This window comes from Pipistrellus kuhlii, unplaced genomic scaffold, assembly GCF_014108245.1.
Source record: "Pipistrellus kuhlii isolate mPipKuh1 unplaced genomic scaffold, mPipKuh1.p scaffold_m20_p_5, whole genome shotgun sequence".
Taxonomy (NCBI): Eukaryota; Metazoa; Chordata; class Mammalia; order Chiroptera; family Vespertilionidae; genus Pipistrellus; species Pipistrellus kuhlii.
In genome coordinates this window covers 82,002,685-82,022,216 of record NW_023425551.1, presented here as the reverse complement: position 1 = coordinate 82,022,216, position 19,532 = coordinate 82,002,685, and the positions used below count along the sequence as shown (strand labels likewise).

The 19,532-nt window shown below is 45.7% G+C and overlaps 1 protein-coding gene and 1 pseudogene across 1 annotated transcript; one reads left to right on the top strand and one right to left on the bottom strand.

The window, feature by feature from the left end:
• Positions 1–2,024: 2,024 nt before the first annotated feature.
• Positions 2,025–2,523, bottom strand: SMIM40 (small integral membrane protein 40). The gene has a single exon (XM_036414727.2). It carries the CDS (start codon positions 2,265–2,267, stop codon positions 2,025–2,027), a length of 243 nt encoding a protein of 80 aa, XP_036270620.1. The 5' UTR covers positions 2,268–2,523.
• Positions 2,524–7,426: 4,903 nt separating this feature from the next.
• LOC118705681 lies at positions 7,427–8,092 on the top strand (annotated as a pseudogene).
• The last annotated feature ends 11,440 nt before the right edge of the window (positions 8,093–19,532 follow it).

Below are 19,532 nucleotides of genomic sequence, written 5' to 3'. Positions count from 1 at the left end.
CCACCGCATCTACTTATTAAAAATTATTTTTAGCAGAAAGTGGTTTGTCTCAGTGGATAGAGCGTCAGCCTGCGAATGAAAGGTCCCAGGTTCAATTCCAGTCAAGGGCAAAGTACCTCGGTTGCGGGCACATCCCTGGTTGGGGGTGTGCAAGAGGCCGCTGATTGATGATTCTCTCTCATCGATGTTTCTAACTCTCCCTCTCTCTTCCTGTAAAGAATCAATAAAATAAATTTAAAAATAAAAATGTATTTAAAAATTTTTAACAATCTTCATGCTATTTGATCAGTTCTGTTGTCATTACAGTTGTAATGGTAACCCTGAAGAAATTTTTTAAAAACTAAAATTTTGGTCACAAGGAAGAAAAATATTTTTCATCAGAGACTTTCAAGTATAAAAGCATAAAATTGTCTCTGGAAAAGTGGAATGGTTGTAGGAGTTCAAGGAGGAAAAGAAGAAAATGTTTCCCAAATGTAGAGAGCTTGCTTATTTTTTTTTAAAGTCATACGCTTTTTTGTTTTATTGATTTCAGAGAGGAAGGGAGAGGGGGAGAGATAGAAACATCAGTGATGAGAGAGAATCATTGATTGGCGGCTCCTGCACATTCCACACTGGGGATCAAGCCCACAACACAGGCATGTGTCCTGCCTGGGAGTCAAACCTGGGACCTTTCAGTCCCCAGCCCAACACTATCCACTGAGCCAAACCAGCTAGGGCTTTATGTATTTTTAATGTTCCAATTCTGATATTTCAATTCCTCTGGATATTCAAAAGTGTAATTTAATTGTCTTATTTAAAAACTAGAGGCCCAGTGCACAAAATCGTGCACAGAGGGGGGAAATCCCTCAGCCCCGCCTGCATCCTCTTGGGATTCCTATGGGATCCGGCCTATAATGGTAAGTTCCAGGGGTCCTCAAACTTTTTAAAGTGGGGGCCAGATCACGGTCCCTCAGAGAGCTGGAGGGCTGGACTATATGAACTACTAATTCCTACTGTAACACCTCGGCTGCGCTCACTGCCCAAAAAACCTGACGGGCCGGATCAGACTCTGTGGGCCGCATGTGGCCCGCGGGCCGTAGTTTGAAGACCCCTGTTGGACATCCCTCTCGCAATCAGGAACACTGGCTCGTAACTGCTCGCCTGCCTGCCTGCCTGATAGCCTGATCACCTGTAACTGGTCACCTGCCAGCCTGATCACCCCTAACTGCCTCTGCCTCAACCCTCGTACCTGGGACTCAGGCTTTCCTCCTCCAGCCGGCCACAGGTACCTGGGACCCTGGGCAACTTTGCTTGGGCCCTGGCTTTGTCAGGAAGGATGTCCAGAATATAGGTATATCTGCTCTAATTAGCATATTACCCTTTTTATTGATTTTTACAGAGGAAAGTAGAGGGATAGAGAGTTAGAAACATCGATGAGAGAGAATCATTGATCAGCTGCCTCTTGCACACCTCCTACTGGGGGTGTACCCGCAACCCAGGCACATGCCCTTGACCGGAATCGAACCCAGGACCTTTCAGTCCACAGGCTGACGCTCTATCCACTGAGCCAAACCGGTTTTTGCTCCCCATTGATTTTTTTAAGTGAGAGTTGAAGGGAGGGAGGGAGGGATGGAGGGGAGAGAGAGAGAAACATCGATGTGAGAGAGGCACATCAATTGATTATATCCTGCACATGCTCATCCTGCAACCCAGGTATGTGCCCTTGACCAGAATGGAACCGCAGACCCAGTCTGAGGGCCAGTGCTCTAACCACTGAGAAAAAATAGGGCTAAAATGTGAATATTTTCAATATGCCAGGAATTACATCCTTGAAACAATTTCAATGATGAAAAAAATTTAGATGCTTACTTAAAAATATGTGAAAAGCACTAACTTTTAAATAGTTTCCTGGAGTATAGGTGCAGAAATTTTAGACAGCTGCTCTTAACTATCCAAGTGTCCCCTCCATAGTTCCCAACAGTCCCACCTCCCCCATCTCCCCTCTCACCTCCTCCAGGGTAAGAGGGTGTTTATGGAAAAGGTGGTCACAGTTCCAGCTCATCCTCCTTCTGAGGTGTTCCCAGAAGCCATTCCCCAAATGTTGCCCATGGCAGTGGCCACAGGAGCTTGTAAAGAGCCTCCAGCATCAGTAGGGTCAGAAAGAGGGCCAGGAATATAAAGAAGGCCTTGTCCAAGGCCTGCCGTATGGGACCCCTGGGAGGAGATGGTCCCTGGGCAAAAGCCAGGAACACATCCTCTTCGCCCTCATAACCCTCCTCCTCTGCCATCCTAACCTGCAGCCCGACAGCTGGCTGGGTCAGGGAGCTGGGATGGACACCTGTGCTCAGCAATGCCAGGATTAAGGGGCGTGGTAGCTGCAGGTCCTGCACCTGCCTGGCTTGACCCTAATTCCAGAGAGAGAGAGAGAGAACTGGGGACAGTGAGACAGGGAAGGGCTCAGGGTAGAAGAATAGAAGCAGCAGCAGGAGAGCCTGGTGGGGCTCTAGAAATGTAGGAAAGATGAGCTGAGGCAGGGCTGCTCTGGCTCACTGATAAGTCAGAGGAAGGGGGCCTTGGAGACAGGTTCTAGGATGAGCTGCTCTGCCCACTGCCCCCCTGGTTGCAAGTATCTTGGGAGATGTGCGCCTGTGGGGAAGAGAAGGGGGAGAGGAGAGGTGCCCCATGCTCCTGGGGGGAGAACGCACCTGGGTGTAACTCCCTCTTTTATTATTTTTAAAAAAATATATTTTATCGCCGAGACCGGTTTGGCTCAATGGATAAAGCGTCGGCTTGGGGACTGAAGGGTCCCAGGTTCGATTCCGGTCAAGGGCATGTGCCTTGGTTGCGGGCATATCCCCCAGTAGGGGGTGTGCAAGAGGCAGCTGATCGATGACTCTCATCGATGATTCTAACTCTATCTCTCTCCCTTCCTCTCTGTACAAAATCAATAAAATATATTAAAATAAATAAATAAAATATAAAAAAATATATTTTTTTATTGACTTTTTTACAGAGAGGAAGGGAGAGAGATAGAGAGCTAGAAACATCGATGAGAGAGAAACATCTACCAGCCGCCTACCGGGGATGTGCCTGACTGGAATCGAACCTGGGACCTTTCAGTCCGCAGACTGACACTCTACCACTGAGCCAAACTGGTTTCGGCGAGGGACTCCCTCTTTAAAAAAAATGTGTTTTTATTGACTTTTAGAGAGCAAGAGCAAGGGAGAGGGAGAGAGAGAAACATTTCTGAGAGAGAAAAGCATCAATCAGCTGCCTCTTGCATGCCCCCTACTGGGGATCAAGCCCACAATCCAGGTATGTGCCCTGACCCGGAATCAAACTGGTGACCTCTTGGTGCACGGGAGAATGCTCAACCAACTGAGCCACACTGGCCAGGCAGGGTGGGACTCTCTTACTGAGGCTGGTGGGAACAAGAGTTGCAGGAGCACAAGGCGAGGTTTATAAATAAAAATAAATTAATTAAAAATAACAAAAGGAGAAGAGGAAAGAAAGACCCTGATTGGCCCGCAGGGCGAGAGTGTGTGATCGGGATTTAACCAGTGGGGCGATAATAAGGAAGAGTGAGATCCCAATCTGAACTGCGGTGGAAAATGTTCTTCAGGAGGTTGTCGTGGAGCAAGGGTGGAAGGCTTTTTCTGACTCTCCCCCAGGCCCTGACTGAGGTTCCTGAGGGAACTGACGCCCGGTGGAGATCTGGCTCCTGGGTAAGTGGTGGGCCAGCCGCCTGGGAACAGGTGTGTGTGTAATGGACTTTGTACCTGGAGCCTTAGGGTCTCTTAGCTCAACTTTATTTTTACCTTAATAGGAGGACCTTGTTTACTTGGGTAGATTTTGTTCACCCCAAACAATACAAAGGATGTAACAATTTTTTTAAAATCCTCACTTGAGGATATTTTTTCATTGATTTCTAGAGAGAATGGAAGGGAGGGAAAAGGGAAGAAACATCAGTGTGAGAGAGACACATCAATTGGCTGCCTCCTGCATGTGCCCCAGGGAGGGCCTGGGGAACCTATAATTAAAGTCCATGCTCTTGACCAGGAATCAAACCCAAGCCCCTTGGATCCACAGGTCGATGCTCTACTGAGCCAAGCCAGCCAGAGCCAATTTTGTTTAGAGTCAACTCTTATTATCATCCCTGCCGCCAGAGGAATTCACATTATAAGCCTAAAAACCCTGGATCAGGGCCCAAACTAATAATTATTTGTTTTGTTTAATTAATTAATTAATTAATTTAATTAATTAATTAATTAAACAAAAAGGCCATTAAATTCAGATAGCTTTTACTAAAAAGAAACAGTGCCCAGCTGGTGTGGCTAAGTGGTTGGACATCAACCTATAAACCAGGAGGTCATGGTTCGATTCCCAGTTATGGCACATTTCCAGGTTGTGGCCTCAATCACCGGTGTGGGGTTTGCAGGAGCCAGCCGATCAATGATTCTCATCATTGACCTTTCTATTTCTCTCCCCCTCTCCCTCCCTCTCTGAATATATATATATTATATATGGGGGGAAGTTTGAAGAAGGAAACTTTATTCATTGCAAAATAACTCAATTGTGATAGAGCACAGCTCTGAAAACAGGACAGATGCGAGGCAGTCCTGGGGTCAGGCGGCCCCTCTCCAGCTACCGCTCTGCTCTGCTCCTCAGCGGTCTGCTCTACTCCTTGCTGGTCTGCTCTGTTTCAGCTCAGTCATAGACACACAATCTTTAAAAAATAAGTAAGTAGGAATGGAAATCCTTTTATTACAGAATGACACACACTTCTTTGAACTCCTTCTGAAATATATGCCAAAAATCACATAATGAGCCATCATTAGAATTATTTGTAATGATATTCAAGCAAACAAATCAATTAGATCCTCTTTTCATTTTGTTTAGTAGGGGTGTCGAACTCAATCAGAGAAGGGGCCAAAATCTAAAATCCAGCCTAAATCGCGGGCCGAATGGTTTACTGAACAGTCATAAACTGTCATTGTGATGGAAACGCAGCAGAGTGCAGTGATGACAGCGCGGTGCGGGCCACATTGTAAGGCCTGGCGGGACGGATTTGGCCCGCGGGCCTTGTGTTTGACACATGTGGTTTAGAGCAAAGAATTAGAAGGCTCTTGACTTGCTAAAGGATTCATTAGTCAATTATTAGAGGCAGCTGATCAATGATTCTCTCATCGTTGATGTTTCTATCTCTCCCTCTTCCTTCCTCTCTGAAATCAATAAAAAATTATTTTTAATTGTTCTTTGGTTTGGCAGCCCAGATGTCTTTACATTTCCCTACCTTGGGAGAATGACAAGTGGGCAATAGGAAAGTGTTAGGACAGGGATCTCGAGGTCTGAACCGTTCTTACTAAACACTCTTCTTGCTGTTAAAATGTAGCACAGTGTTTTGCAGACCGGCTGTAAACAGAATAACCTTGGCAGGAGCCCAGCCTGATAAGTATAGCCAATTCCAAAGAAGAAGTCAACATGTAACTGACCAAATAGTGTATATAGCTGTGACTAAGTCTCCCTTCCCGGAGGCAGAGCTTTGGATGGGAATCCCCTGTCTCCGTTACTCCCAGCAATAAATAAAACTATGTTTTGACAACTATGTTTCTTTTTATTTTTATCTTCTTTAAAAATTGATTTTAGCCGAAACCAGTTTGACTCAGTGGATAGAGCGTTGACCTGTGGACTGAAAGGTCCCAGGTTCGATTCCAGTTAAGGGCACGTACCTTGGTTGTGGGCACATCCTAGGGGATGTGCAGGAGGCAGCTGATTGATGTTTCTCTCTCATCAATGTTTCTATCTCTCTCTCCCTTCCTCTCTGTAAAAAATCAATAAAATATATTTTTTAAAAATTGATTTTAGAGAAGGAAGAAGTGGGAGAGAGAGAGAGATTAATTTGTTGTTCTACCTATTTATGCATTCATTGGTTGATTCTTGTATGTGCCCTGACTGGGGATTGAACCTGCAACTTTGGGCCTCATTTAATAGAATATATATATTATTTCAGAGAGGAAGGGAGAGAGATATAGAAACATCAATGATGAGAGACATCAATTGGCGGCCTTCTGCATGCCCCCCACCCCATACACATGCACACTGGGGATCAAGCCCAAACCCCAGGCATATGCCCTGACTGGGAATTGAACCATGACCTCCTGCGTCATAGGTCAAAGCTCAAACACTGAACCAGTCGGCTGGCCAAGGGGCTCACTTTTTAATAGCACCCCAGTGGTGAACCCCTTGATTTCAGTAACCTAAGCAGAAGAGAGAAATGAGAATCTACAAACAGTTCACGGGCATATCAGTTTTAGGAAAGGGACATACAGAAATAGAGATGCAAATGGGTACCTTCATAACTGGCCATGTCTTCATACCCTTATAAGGTCTGTGTAACCGGTTCTGCACGCTCCAGGCGGAAAAATAGCACATGGTCAGCTAGCACTGAGGCCTAGTGGAGGCTTACCATAAATTCAAGGTGAGAGCCACAGCTTGTTTGCTGGCAGGATCTAGGACTGAGAGCAGCGTGTGCAAGGTGTCCTGAGGTTGGGGCACACTTGCTTTCACCCTGTTCTACTGAGCAAAGCAAGTCACCAGGCCAACCCAGATTCAAGAGTATAGGGACAAACTCCGCCTTTGGATGAGTAGCTGCAGAGGGACATGGCAAGGAGCCGTTATTACAGGAAGTAGTGGAGGGATGGAACCTGCAACCGAGGTATGTGCCCTTGACCAGGAAGCGAACCCTTGACCCTCAGTGCGCAGGCTGACACTCTAACCACTAGCAACACTGGCCAGGGCTAAACTAAATACTTTCAAACTAAATTCTTTTCTGGAGGACTCTTTATACCAGAGATTGCTGATAACACTCTGAGACCTTCCTGCGGGCATGGGAGACAAGCAAGGAACTAGCCCATAGGCTGACTCAGGGGGAGGGGGAAGGAGAAAGCTGTTAGCCGATTACAATCTACAGGGCCATAGAGTCAGTGTATTGCTTCAGACATAACAAATGACAGGTTGCAGTAAGTGGTATGGAGCCATGGGGGAGAGAGACACACAAAGGGTGGGAAGACATTGAGCTAATTGGTGGAGTGGCCTGGAAAGGGGTCCGGAGGCAGGAAAACGAACAGTCCAAGCATTTCAGGCAGAGGGAGCAGCCAGGGGAAGTGCCAAGGCAGAACTTTTCTCCTTGTGTCTGTCTAGAGGTTTATTTATTTTAATGGTTTTTCTGTACTGTTTTTGTTCTGAACTTCATAATTTTCTGCTCTAATCTTTCTTATTTCCTTCTTTGTTTGCTTTGGATTTAATTTGTTCTTTTTTTCTTATTTCTTTTTTCTTTCTTTTTAAAATATATTTTATTGATTTTTCACAGAGAGGAAGGGAAAGGGATAGAGCTAGAAACATCAATGGGAGAGATGTTTCTAACTCTCTAAAAACAACAACAACAACGCAATAACACTGCATCTCTACAGAATGACTAAAATGAAAAAGGTAACAAGAACAAAACAGCGGAAGAAACAGGAGTGCGGTGTGAACATGGGGAAACAAAACAAAACAAAAAAGGAAGTATGTTACCATGAAGCGAATGCTTAGTCTCCGAGATCAGAGGCTTAAAGAAAAGGATAGATTAAAACCTAAAGAGAAAGAAAAGAGAGATCAAAGACAGAGAAGTTTCCCTCACCCCTTCTGCATATTCTTTCAATGTCACACAGCACCTTACCACATCCTGCTGGATACCAACTTTGTCAGCTTTTCCAATAAGGCCAGACTGGACTTAGTGCAAGCAATGACGGATGTCTTTATGCCAGGTATATTCCTCGTATAACTGATTGTGAATGGCTGAAATTGAGAAAGTGGGACAGAAGTACTGTATTGAGTGGCTCTAAGGATTACCAAGGATCCAAGATCTGAGTGATTACCATGCCCCCACAAAGGAGCCTATGCAGATGACTGCTTAATACAGAGAATACTCAGCACGACTGCTATATTGTGGCGACAGTTGGCCGGGACCTTAAACGAAGAATCAGGAAGATCCCTGGAGTTCCCATCATGACATGTCTAACCATAGGTGCAACACTGAGTGGATGCAGATGTTTATGGAGCCCCTCAGTTCTAATACTTAAAAGACAAAGTTTCTCTGCTTTTCTTTCTTTTTTTTTTCTTTTTTAAAGTATATTTTATTGATTTTTTTACAGAGAGAAAGAGAGAGGGATAAAGAGTTAGAAACATCGATGAGAGAGAAACATCGATCAGCTGCCTCTTGCACACCCCCCACTGGGGATGTGCCCGTAACCAAGGTACGTGCCCTTGACCAGAATAGAACCCGGGACCTTTCAGTCCGCAGGCCGACGCTCTATCCACTGAGCCAAACCGGTTCGGCTCTCTGTTTTCTTCAACCAACTTTGTTGCAGGTTTATTAAACATGCTACAACATGTGTTACTGCTCCCTCATGCACTTGCTGTTATGAGCTGAGAATGGTTAAATACACTCACTTATTGATGTTTTGAAAATTATATTTTGTGTCATTTAAGATTTTGTTACATCTTTTTATAAATCAGATGATTGCTCACAAAAAAATAGCAAAAGTTGGCAAGGATGTGTATGAACTGGAGCTCTCATACATGGATGATGGGAATAGAAATTGGTACAACCACTTTGGACAATTTTTTGGCAGTACATAGTTTTTTAAATATATATTTTTATTGATTTCAGAGAGGAAGGGAGAGGGAGAGAAAGGTAGACACATCAATGATGAGACAAAATCATTGATCGGCTGCCTCCTGCATGCCCCACACTGGGGATTGAGACTGTACCCCAGTTATGTGCCCTTGACCAGGAATCAAACCATGACCTCCTAGTTCATAGGTCAACACTCAACCACTGAACCATGTCAGCCAGATTGACAATACATAAATTTGAGCCTACATTATTCTATGATCAAGCAATTCCAGTTTTAGGTATGTATACCCAACAAAAATCCTATGTAATAAAAGACTAATATGCAAATAGATCACCAGGGGGCAGCACTCAATGCAGGAGCTTCCCCCTGGTGGTTAGTGTGATCCCACAGGGGAGCACTGCTTAGCCAGAAGCTGGGCTCACAGCTGGTGAGCACAGCGGAGGTGGTGGGAGCTTCTACCTCCATGGCAGTCAGACATCCCCCAAAAGCTCCTGAACTGCAAAAGTGCAGGCTAGACTAAGGGACCCCCACCATCACTGTGACTGAATTTCATGCACTGGGCCTCTAGTATGTATATAATGTCTACCAAAAAATTTACTGAAGTGTTCTTTTTTTTTTAAAATAATAAATCTTTATTGTTCAGATTATTACAAGTGTTCCTCTTTTCCCCCCCATAACTCCCCTCCACCTGGTTCCCCCCCCACAGCCCCTACCACTGACTTCACCCATAGGTGTAAGATTTTTGTCCAATCTCTTCCTGTAACCCTCAGATTCCCCTTCCCCCTGAGAATTGTCAGTCCACTCCCTTTCTATGTCCCTGATTCTATTATATATTACCAATCCATCCTGTTCTTCAGCTTTTTTTATTCACTTGATTTTTAGATTCTCTTGTTGGTAGGTATGTGTTTGATGTCTTTTTGTTGTTCATAATTTTTATCTTTACCTTTTTTTTCCTTCCTCATCTTCTTAAAAAATACCCTTCAGCATTTCATGTAATCCTGGTTTGGTGGTGATGAACTCCTTTAGCTTTTTCTTGTCTGTGAAGCTCTTTGTCTGACCTTCAATTCTGAATGATAGCTTTGCTGGGTAGAGTAATCTTGGTTGTAGGTTCTTGCTGTTCATCACTTTGAATATTTCTTGCCACTCCCTTCTGGCCTGCATAGTTTCTGTTGAGAAATCAGCTGACAATCCTCTGGGTGCTCCCTTGTAGGTAACTTAACTGTTATTCTCTTGCTGCTTTTAATATTCTCTCTTTGTCTTTTGCCCTTGGCATTTTAATTATGATGCGTCTTGGTGTTGTCCTCTTTGGATTCCTCTTGTTTGGGGTTCTGTGCACTTTCTGGACTTGTAAGTCTATTTCTTTCACTAGATAGGAAAAGTTTCTGTCATTATTTCTCCCAATAGGCTTTTGATATCCTGCTCTCTTTCTTCTTCTGGCACCCCCAAAATCTGGATGTTGGTACACTTAAAGCCATCCCAAAGGCTCCTTACACTATCCTCACACTTTTGGATTCTTCTTTCTTTCTGCCTCTCTGGTTGGGTATTTTTTGCTTCCTCATATTCCAGATATTTGGTTTGACTATTGGGGTACATTGATTTACAGTTGAGTTACTGTGTATTCTTTATTTCAGACAGTGTATGCTTAATTTCTGACTGGTCCTTTTCCATTTTTTTGGCACTCTCATTAAGGTCCTTGGAGGTCTCACTAAGCTTCTTAGAGGTCTCATCAAGTTTCTCAGTGGTTTTTAGAAGATCCTTGAATAACCTTATAAATGTGGTTCTGAACTCTGTGTTGTCCAGTAGTTTACTTTCCTCCATCTCTCCCATTCGTGACATGCTTCTGTGTCTCGGCATTTTGGCTGCCTCCCTGTGTTGATCAGTGACCTATAGGTGCCAGTAGCTCAGCTTCTTCAATCACCCAAGGTGGTCACTCTTGGTATACCCCTTTGTGGGCTGAGTGCAAAGTCTTGGTGTAATTAAGCCTTTTTAAAAAATATTTTTTATTGATTTTTTTTTACAGAGAGGAAGAGAGAGGGATAGAGAGTTAGAAACATCGATGAGAGAGAATCATCGATCAGCTGCCTCTTGCACACCCCCCACTGGGGATGTGCCCACAATCAAGGTACATGCCCTTGACCAGAATTGAACCTGGGACCTTTCAGTCCACAGGCCAACGCTCTATCCACTGAGCAAAACTGGTTTCGGCTGTAATTAAGCCTTGATTGCTGTTGGTATACTGGGAGGAGTTGACCTCCAGGCCAATTGGCTGTGAGGACCCGCTGTGTCTATATTGGAAGAACTGCTGTGCTGGAGACACACTTATGCTGCAGGCCTTGTTTCAGGGGGCTTTGGTGGTCACTGAGTCCACCTCCAAAATGTGTCACTTATGGATGTGAGGAGTTGAAATCTGGTGTCTCACACTGACCACTAGGCATACCGGCTTCTGGATCTCCAATAGGGTGCAGTTCAGTACTGTCTGAGGCTATCCTGCAGTAGCCACAGCAAGAATCACAGACCTCTCCTCCCTGCTTGGAGTTTGAAGGCTTTGGAGCTGTCTGCATCGGGTTGCAAGTTTGCTAGGTTAAACTACAATAGAGAAGGACATTCATAGGCAAAAGCCACTCTTTGGAGCTTGGATGTATTTGTAGATCGTGTGGGACGGAGTCTAGGGCGTTACTATGCTAGGGCATGGCAAATAGTGATGGCTGGCAGTGAGCCTTCTCTGCCTCTCTGACTGTGTCTTTGAGTCTTGTGCCCCAGCAAAGCAAACAATTATTCTTGTGCACAGCTCTGCAAGCAAGCCACCCTCACTTTCTGACCCAATGGCAGACAGTCCAGCTTCTCCTAAAAAACTGGACTTCAGAGAGATTGGGAGCTTGTCTCTCTTCAGGTTGAAGAAAGCAACATCCGCCTCCAGCCAGGACCACCACCAGCCCATATCGCACGTGTCCCCATACCTCAGTTTTTCAGCGCTTGTGCCCTGATTGTTCTTTTATCTAGTTATAGAACTTCCACTCAGCCAGCTTTCCTGTGGTTCTGGGTGATAGACGTTTTGTCTTTTAGTTTTAGTTTTGAAATTGTTGTGCATGGCAGCAGTTTAGATGTTTACCTATGCCACCATCCCTCTCCCTTCCTCTCTGTAAAAAATCAATAAAAAATATATATATATTTTAAAATATATTTTATTAATTTTTTACAGAGAGGAAGGGAGAGGGATAGTTTGGTGCACAGGATGATGCTCCAGAAAACGGAGCCACACCGGCCAGGGACCTAACCCTCTTTTTCTCTCATATTTCTTATCATTTCCCTTCTTTCTTTTCTGAAAGATTTCATCAACTATCTTCCAAATCCTCTAGCATTATTGGCGGGTTGGTAGAACAGGTGAGGGGCAGAGCCCGGCCAAGGCAGGGTGCCAGATGGGGATGTGGGGCTGTGAGGCTGGGGGCACAAGCTGGGGCCCCATCTCTGCAGATCACCTCCAGGGACCCCACCCATGCACGAATTCATGCACTGGGCCTCTAGTGTTTCTATAAAAAAAAGTATGGCCCTGGCTGGTTTTGCTCAGTAGATAGAGTAGGGGTGTCGAACTCAATCAGAGAAGGGGCCAAAATCTAAAATCCAGCCTAAATCGCGGGCCGAATGGTTTACTGAACAGTCATAAACTGTCATTGTGATGGAAACGCAGCGGAGTGCAGTGATGACAGCGCGGTGCGGGCCACATTGCAAGGCTTGGCGGGACGGATTTGGCCCTCGGGCCTTGTGTTTGACACATGTGAGATAGAGCATCAGCCTGCAGACTGAAGGGTCCCAAGTTTGATTCCGATCAAGGGCACATGCCTGGGTTTCGAGCTCGATCCTCAGTAGAGGATGTGCAGGAGGCAGCTAATCAATGATTCTCTCTAATCATTGATGTTTCCCTCTCTCTTCCTTTCTCTTCCTCTCTGAAATCAATAAAATATATTTTTTTAAAAGAAGAATCTCTTGCCAAAACCGGTTTGTCTCAGTGGATAGAGCGTCAGCCTGCAGACTCAAGGGTCCCAGGTTTGATTCTAGTCAAGGGCATGTACCTTGGTGATGGGCACATCCCCAGTGGGGATTTGTGCAGGAGGCAGCTGATCGATATTTCTCTCTCATTGGTGTTTCTAGCTCTCTATCCCTCTCCCTTCCTCTCTGTAAAAGTCAGTAAAATATATTTAAAAAGAAATTAAAAAACAGCCGAAACCGGTTTGGCTCAGTGGATAGAGTGTCGGTCTGCAGACTGAAAGGTCTCGGATTCAATTCAGGTCAAGGGCATGTACCTTGGTTGCGGGCACATCCCCAGTAGGGGGTGTGCAAGAGGCAGCTAATGGATGTTTCTCTCTCATCGATGTTTCTAACTCTCTATCCCTCTCTCTTCCTCTCTGTAAAAAATTAATAAAATATATATTTTTTAAAATAAATTAAAAAACAAGCAAGTATCTCTTACCCTTTGAGACAGCATGGAATGACCTGGATAGTATTATGCTGAGTGAAATAAGCCAATGAGAGAAAGATAAGTATCACATAATCTCACTCATAAGTGGAATCTAATGAACAAAATAAATTGATGAACAAAATAGATGCAGAACTCTAGGGAGGGAGGGTATGGATGAGAGGGGGGAGGGGCAATGTTAAAATATGTACACAGATAATAATTTAATAAAAAAATGTAAAAAAAAAAAAAATAGATCCAGAGACAGAAGCATAAAACACCCCGCAGAATTTCAGAGAAAAGGCAGGGGAAGGTGGGTGGATGGGAAGAGAGCAACCAAAGAACTTGTGTGCATATATACAGTACATAACTCATGGACACTGAGAATAGGGTGGTAAAGGTCTGGGGCAGGGGGCAGGAACAGGTTACAAGGGGTCAATGGGGGGGCAGGGGGCCATATATAATATTTTCAACAATAAAGATTAAAAGATAATAAAATAAAATAAAAAGGCCATCGATTTCTGGGTGTTAATTTTGTATCCTGCTACATTGCCGAATTCCTTTATTAACTCTAGTAGGTTTTTTTGTTTGTTTGTTTATTTTTAAATATATTTTATTATTTTACAGAGAGGAAGAGAGAGGGATAGAGAGTTAGAAACATTGATGAGAGAGAATCATCCATCAGCTGCCTATTGCATACCCCCCACTGGGGATGTGCCTGCAACCCAGGTACATGCCCTTTGACCGGAATCAAACTCGGGACCTTTCAGTCCACAGGCCGACGCTTTATCCACTGAGCCAAACCAGTTTCGGCTTAACTCTAGCAGTTTTTTTATGGAGTCTTTAGGGCTTTCTATGTATAATATCATGTCATCTGCAAATAATTAGAGTTTTACTTCCTCATTTCCAATTTGATGCCTTTTATCTGTTCTTGTCTGATTGCTGTGACTAGGACTTCCAGTACTATGTTGAATGAGAGTGGTGAAAGTGGACATCCCTATCTTATTCCTGTTCTTAGGGGAAATGGTTTTAGTTTTTGCCTATGTGTGATGTTCAATGTAAATTTGTCATATATGGCCTTTATTACATTGATCTTTGATCCATCTATCCCATTTTCCTGACAGTTTTTTTTAATCAAAACCTAGAGGCCCAGTGTAGGAATTCATGCATGGTGGGGTCTGGCCAGCTTCTGGTTGAACTCCCAGTTGAGGGGACAATTTTTATATTAGCCTTTTATTATACTAGAGACCCAGTGCACGAAGTTCATACACAGGTGCAGCCCAGCCTGCACCCACTCCAATCCAGGAACCCTCGGACATCCCACTCACAATCCGGGACCACTGGCTCTTAACTGCTTACCTGCCTGCTTGAACGCTTCTAACTGCGCCTCCCCGCTCCTTGCTGGCCTGGACACCCCAAACTGCTCTCCTGCTGGCCTAGCCATCCCCAACTTTCCCCCCACTGCCAGCATGGTCAACCCTAACTGCCCCCCACCAGCCTGGTCATCCCCAACTGCCCCCCCTAGCCTGGCAACCCCTTAACTGCCCCCTCTCCCGCTGGTCTAGTCGCCCCTTACTGCCCCCCTCTGTCGGCTTGGTTATCCCTCATTGCCCCCCCCCCCGCCAGCCTAGTCACCCCTAATTTCCTCCCCCCCACCAGCCTGGTTGCCCCTTACTGCACCCCCACCAGCCTGGTCATCCTCACGGACCCCCTGTGGACCTGGTCACCCCATATAACCTGCTGCTTGGTCACTTGGTCACCCCTCACTGACCCCCTGCTGGCCTGGTTGCCCCACACAGCCTGCTGCTCAGTTGTTTAGTTGCCCTTCACTCACCCCCCTGTTGGCCTAGTCACCCCACACAAACTGTTCGGTCATCCGTTCAGTTGTGAAGGTCCCTTAGGCTGATAGATAGATAGATAGATAGATAGATAGATAGATAGATAGATAGTTAGTTAGATAGGATGGGTGTTGCATGGCTGGCTGGCTCAGTGGTTGAGTGTCAACCTATGAATCAGGAGGTCACAGTTCGATTTCCAGTCAGGGCACATGCCTGGGTTGCAGGCTTAATCCCCAGGGTGGGGTGTGCAGGAGACAGCCAATCATTTATTCTTTCTCATCATTGATGTTTCCATCTCTTTCTCCCTCTCCTTCTTTCTGAAATCAATAAAAAATTATTTTTTTAAAATGTGTGTTGGATTTTGTCAAATGCTTTTTCTGCATCTATTGATATGATCATATGATTTTTTTAAAAAAATATTTTTTCTTTTTTTTTAAATATATTTTTTATTGATTATTTACAGAAAGGAAGGGAGAGGGATAGAGAGGCAGAAACATCGATGAGAGAGAAACATCGACCAGCTGCCTCCTGCACACCCCTCCCCGGAGATGTGCCTTCAACCAAGGTACATGCAACCAAGGTCATTCAATTCCATGACAGGAATTGAATCATTGATGTTTCTCTCTCATTGATATTTCTAACTCTCTATCTCTCTCCCTTCCTCTCTGTAAAAAAATCAATAAAATATATATTTTTTTAAAAAAAGAAAGAAAAGTCCAAAGTTGAAAGAAGGAAATAATAAAGATTAGAGCAGAAAATAAAAGACATAGAGACTTAAAAAAATACAAAGAATAATAATAATAGTAATAATAATAATAATAATGAAACCAAAAGCTGGTTCTTTAAAAGATAAACAAGATTGATAAACCATTAAACAGATTCATCAAGAAACAAGAAAGAGGACTCAAATAATTAAATAATATAAAATTGGAAATGCAAAAGATTGTAAGAAAAATTATGTCCCTTGTCACAACTTTAAAAACTTCACAGCTTGTATAATGTAAACATTTGGGGTCTGCTTTTAACTTGGACGAGTATAACTCCTTCATGCAATAAACTGAAGGAAAAAAAAAATAAAAGCCTAATATGCAAACTGTCTCCTCTACCGGGAGTTCCACCTTGAGTTGGGTTGCTTGCTGACCACCAGGGAGTGGCATGGAACATGGCGGGCGTCTGCAATGCGTGCTAGCAATGGGCAACAGTGGAGGTGTTGCCAGCCCTTATGAGCCCCAACAAGAGCAGGACCATGGCAGGATGGTGGAGCAGGTGAGTGTGGCGCTAGGCCAAGGTGGGTGTAAGCAGGGGCCAATTGCCCCATTGATTGCCCCCACAGAGGAAGGGGGTGGGGTCACTGCCAAGCTTCCAGGATGGGGGCGAGGGGGGCGACTCCAACGGATCACCCTGCAGATGGCAGCCAGACTGGCAGGCCCTGACCAACCCATTGGCCTGGGACAGGGAACTGGGGGTGGGTGGCACCTGAGTGGGGTGGGGTAGGGATGGAGGTGCGGTGAGTCCACTGAGCTTGTGGTATGTCCACTGAGCTTGCTCTCACTCCCCTGCTACTCTCCCCCGGGATGCCAGGGCTTGGAGCTCACCCTATGCCCGCGTGACCTCTTCCGGGCGAGCCAGGCCTCAGGGACCATAGGGGCCGGTTGGGCTCCCCATGGGTTCCTGCAGGAGCCGGTCTGCGAGGCGGCTGGGAGAGAGCAGGCTGCCCACCTGGCTTAGGTGCGGTGCCCCTGGGCAGCCCAGAGGCCCATGCTCCACCCGGGCCCGCAGCATCTGGCCGCACTCACTGCATCTCTGTGTGGGGACTCAGGTGCCATGACTTAGGCAGAGGGGGTAAGAGGGGGGCCGGGGGGCCTAGGTGCTGCCCAGTGCACAGAGGTCACTGGGACCTGCCCTTCCACGCCACATGCTTGCACTTTGGTTGCCGGCCAGGCCTAGGGACAGCACCGGTGCACCAATGTCGCGCACCGGGCCCCTGGTAAATGCAATAAAATCTAGAATAATAAAAGGGTAACATGTTAATTAGACCGGATGTCATTCTGGATGTCCTTCCTGACGAAGCCGGGCCGGAGGGAACAGGCCGGGTTCCAGGTACCTGCTGGCGGCCAGAGGAGGGAAGCCCGGGTCCTGGGTACTGGAGGGAAGCTGGTGCTGGCAGCAGGAGGAAGGAAGGCCTACTCTTGCACGAATTTTCATGCATTAGACCGCTAGTAATAAAATAAAAGAAATTAATATAATAATAAAATAAATAAAGTAAAATAAAATAATGAACCTCTCGGCCCCCACTGGTTTACCGGGCTAATTTCTACTCATTGTGAACTTCACATCCTTTGAAAGCTCTTTGCTGCCTCACGCTAGATTAGATGTCCCTGTTCTGCACCTCTCACAGCACATTTTATTTCCTCTCCCCTAACGCACTTCACACTTCACTGTAGTGTCTCACCAGGCGTTAGTGTTCTCAGCTGGACCTCAAGCTGCAGGGGCAGGGACTTACTTTCAGTTTGCCACTACTCCAGTGCTTGGCACGTGGATGGTGCAGAGTTGGCCATCAATGAATATTTGTTGACCGATTAAGCAAGTGGGTGTAAGAAACAGCCTGGAAATGAGTCAAGTTATCCCGGGTGGGGGTCCATGTGAGCTCCTGTGAATGCCTCTACCTCAGAACAAGGAGAGGGTAAGAACCAAGAAAGACAGCAGCCCCAGCCATGGAAGCGGAGGCCTGCGGAGGGGGCGGGCATACTACCCTGGTCCCTGGTGCAGGAGCCCAGTATGAAAAGACAGTGATGGGGCAGGGATGTGTCAGCACCAGGGACCCCGTCATCCGATGTCACTGGAGGTGTGCCAGAGCTCAGGGGTTCTATCGGGGGTGGCCCTGGACACGCAGAGACTCTGGGATGGTCATCATGAGAGCCAGGTGGTAAGCAGGCCCTGGGGAAGACAGAGATGGAGGCTCACACAGGGCCAGATTTTCCTTTATGCTGCAGGCAGAGGCCCTAAAATATGTTTAAGTTTTTGTTTTTGTCATTTCACGCTGTGACCAAATTGTATCCAAATCTGAGAAATTAGAGAACACCTTCAAAATTCCCCAACCCCTCCAGGCAGAGGTGGCTGGGCGGCTTCTGGGAGCCCCTAGAGAAGCACCCTCGCCATGGCCTCACCCCTCTTGAGTCCTGCTCAGTGACCATGTATTCCGCATCTGCACCTCAGACCCAGGAAGTGGCTTGGACGGAGTATGGGACAGTCCCCCAAAGGAGAGACATGATAGTCTGGGTAGCATAGCTTGTCTGTGTCTTTTTTTTTAATATATATTTTTATTAATTTCAGAGAGGAAGGGAGAGGGAGAGAAGGATAGAATCATCAATGATGAGAATCATTGATCAGCTGCCTCCTGGGTGCCCCCCACTGGGGATCAAGCCTGAAACCCGGGCATGTGCCCTTGACTGGAATTGAACCTGGGGCCTTTCAGTCTGCAGGCCAATGATCTATCCACTGAGCCAAACCAGTTAGGGCTTGTCTGTGTCTTGTGACTTTGACTAGTATCAGTTCACCCCCGGAACTTCAATAATGAATACAGTGGCAAAGAGACCTTCAGCCCTGCAGTGAGGATCCGCAGGCCCCGATCCCCTGTCCGTCCACTTACTATACCCTCCTGAACACCCCTGTGTGGGAGACCACGGTCGGTCAGTCCCAGGCACCAACCAACAGAGCGTTTCCATGTGACCCAGAAATCTTGATCTACAGAGTAGACTTGGCCTGCTATTTGCTAAATTTCCTTCTCATTATTTCAAAGGGGAAAGGGGGGGGGAAGTGGAAGGAGGTGGTTGAGAGGGCTTGTTTGAAGTGTGTATCTTGATTAAATTGTGAGTGACCATCTCATGACATGTTTTTATGTTCATCCTCACCGGAGGACATTTTTCATTTATTTTCAGAGAGAGTAGAAGGGAGGGGAAGAGCAGGGGGAGAGAGAGAGAGAGAGAGAGAGAGAGAGAGAGAGAGAGAGAGAGAGAGAGACATTGATTGGTTACCCCCTGCAGGTATCTCCCGAAGTACATGTCCTGATGGTGATCGAACCAGGACCCTTCAATCCACAGGCCAATGCTCTATCCATTGAGCCAAACCAGCTAGGGCTGGATATTTTGTTTCAGTTTTGGTTAATCCTCACCCAAGGATATTTTTCCATTGATTTTTTAGAGAGAGTAGAAGGGAAGAGAGAGAGAGAGAAACATCAATGTGAAAGAGAAACATCAATTGGTTGCCTCCCACACACAACCCAGCTGGGGCCAGGATGGAGCCTTCAACCGAAGTATGTGCTCTTGACTGGAATTCAACCTGGGACCCTCCAGTTCATGGGCCAAGGCTCTAACCACTGAGCCAAACTGGCTAGGGCTGGTGTTTTCTTTTTATTGGAAGTCTCTGACTTAAGCTTTGTTTGCAGGGACTTTCACCTCAAAGCTGGCTATCTTGAATAAACACAAAATCAGCTAAACAGCCAGGCCACTTCCCCCTCTCAGGCTTTTTAAAATTATTATTATTTTATTATTTTTTAAAATGTATTTTTATTGATTTCAGAGAGAAAGG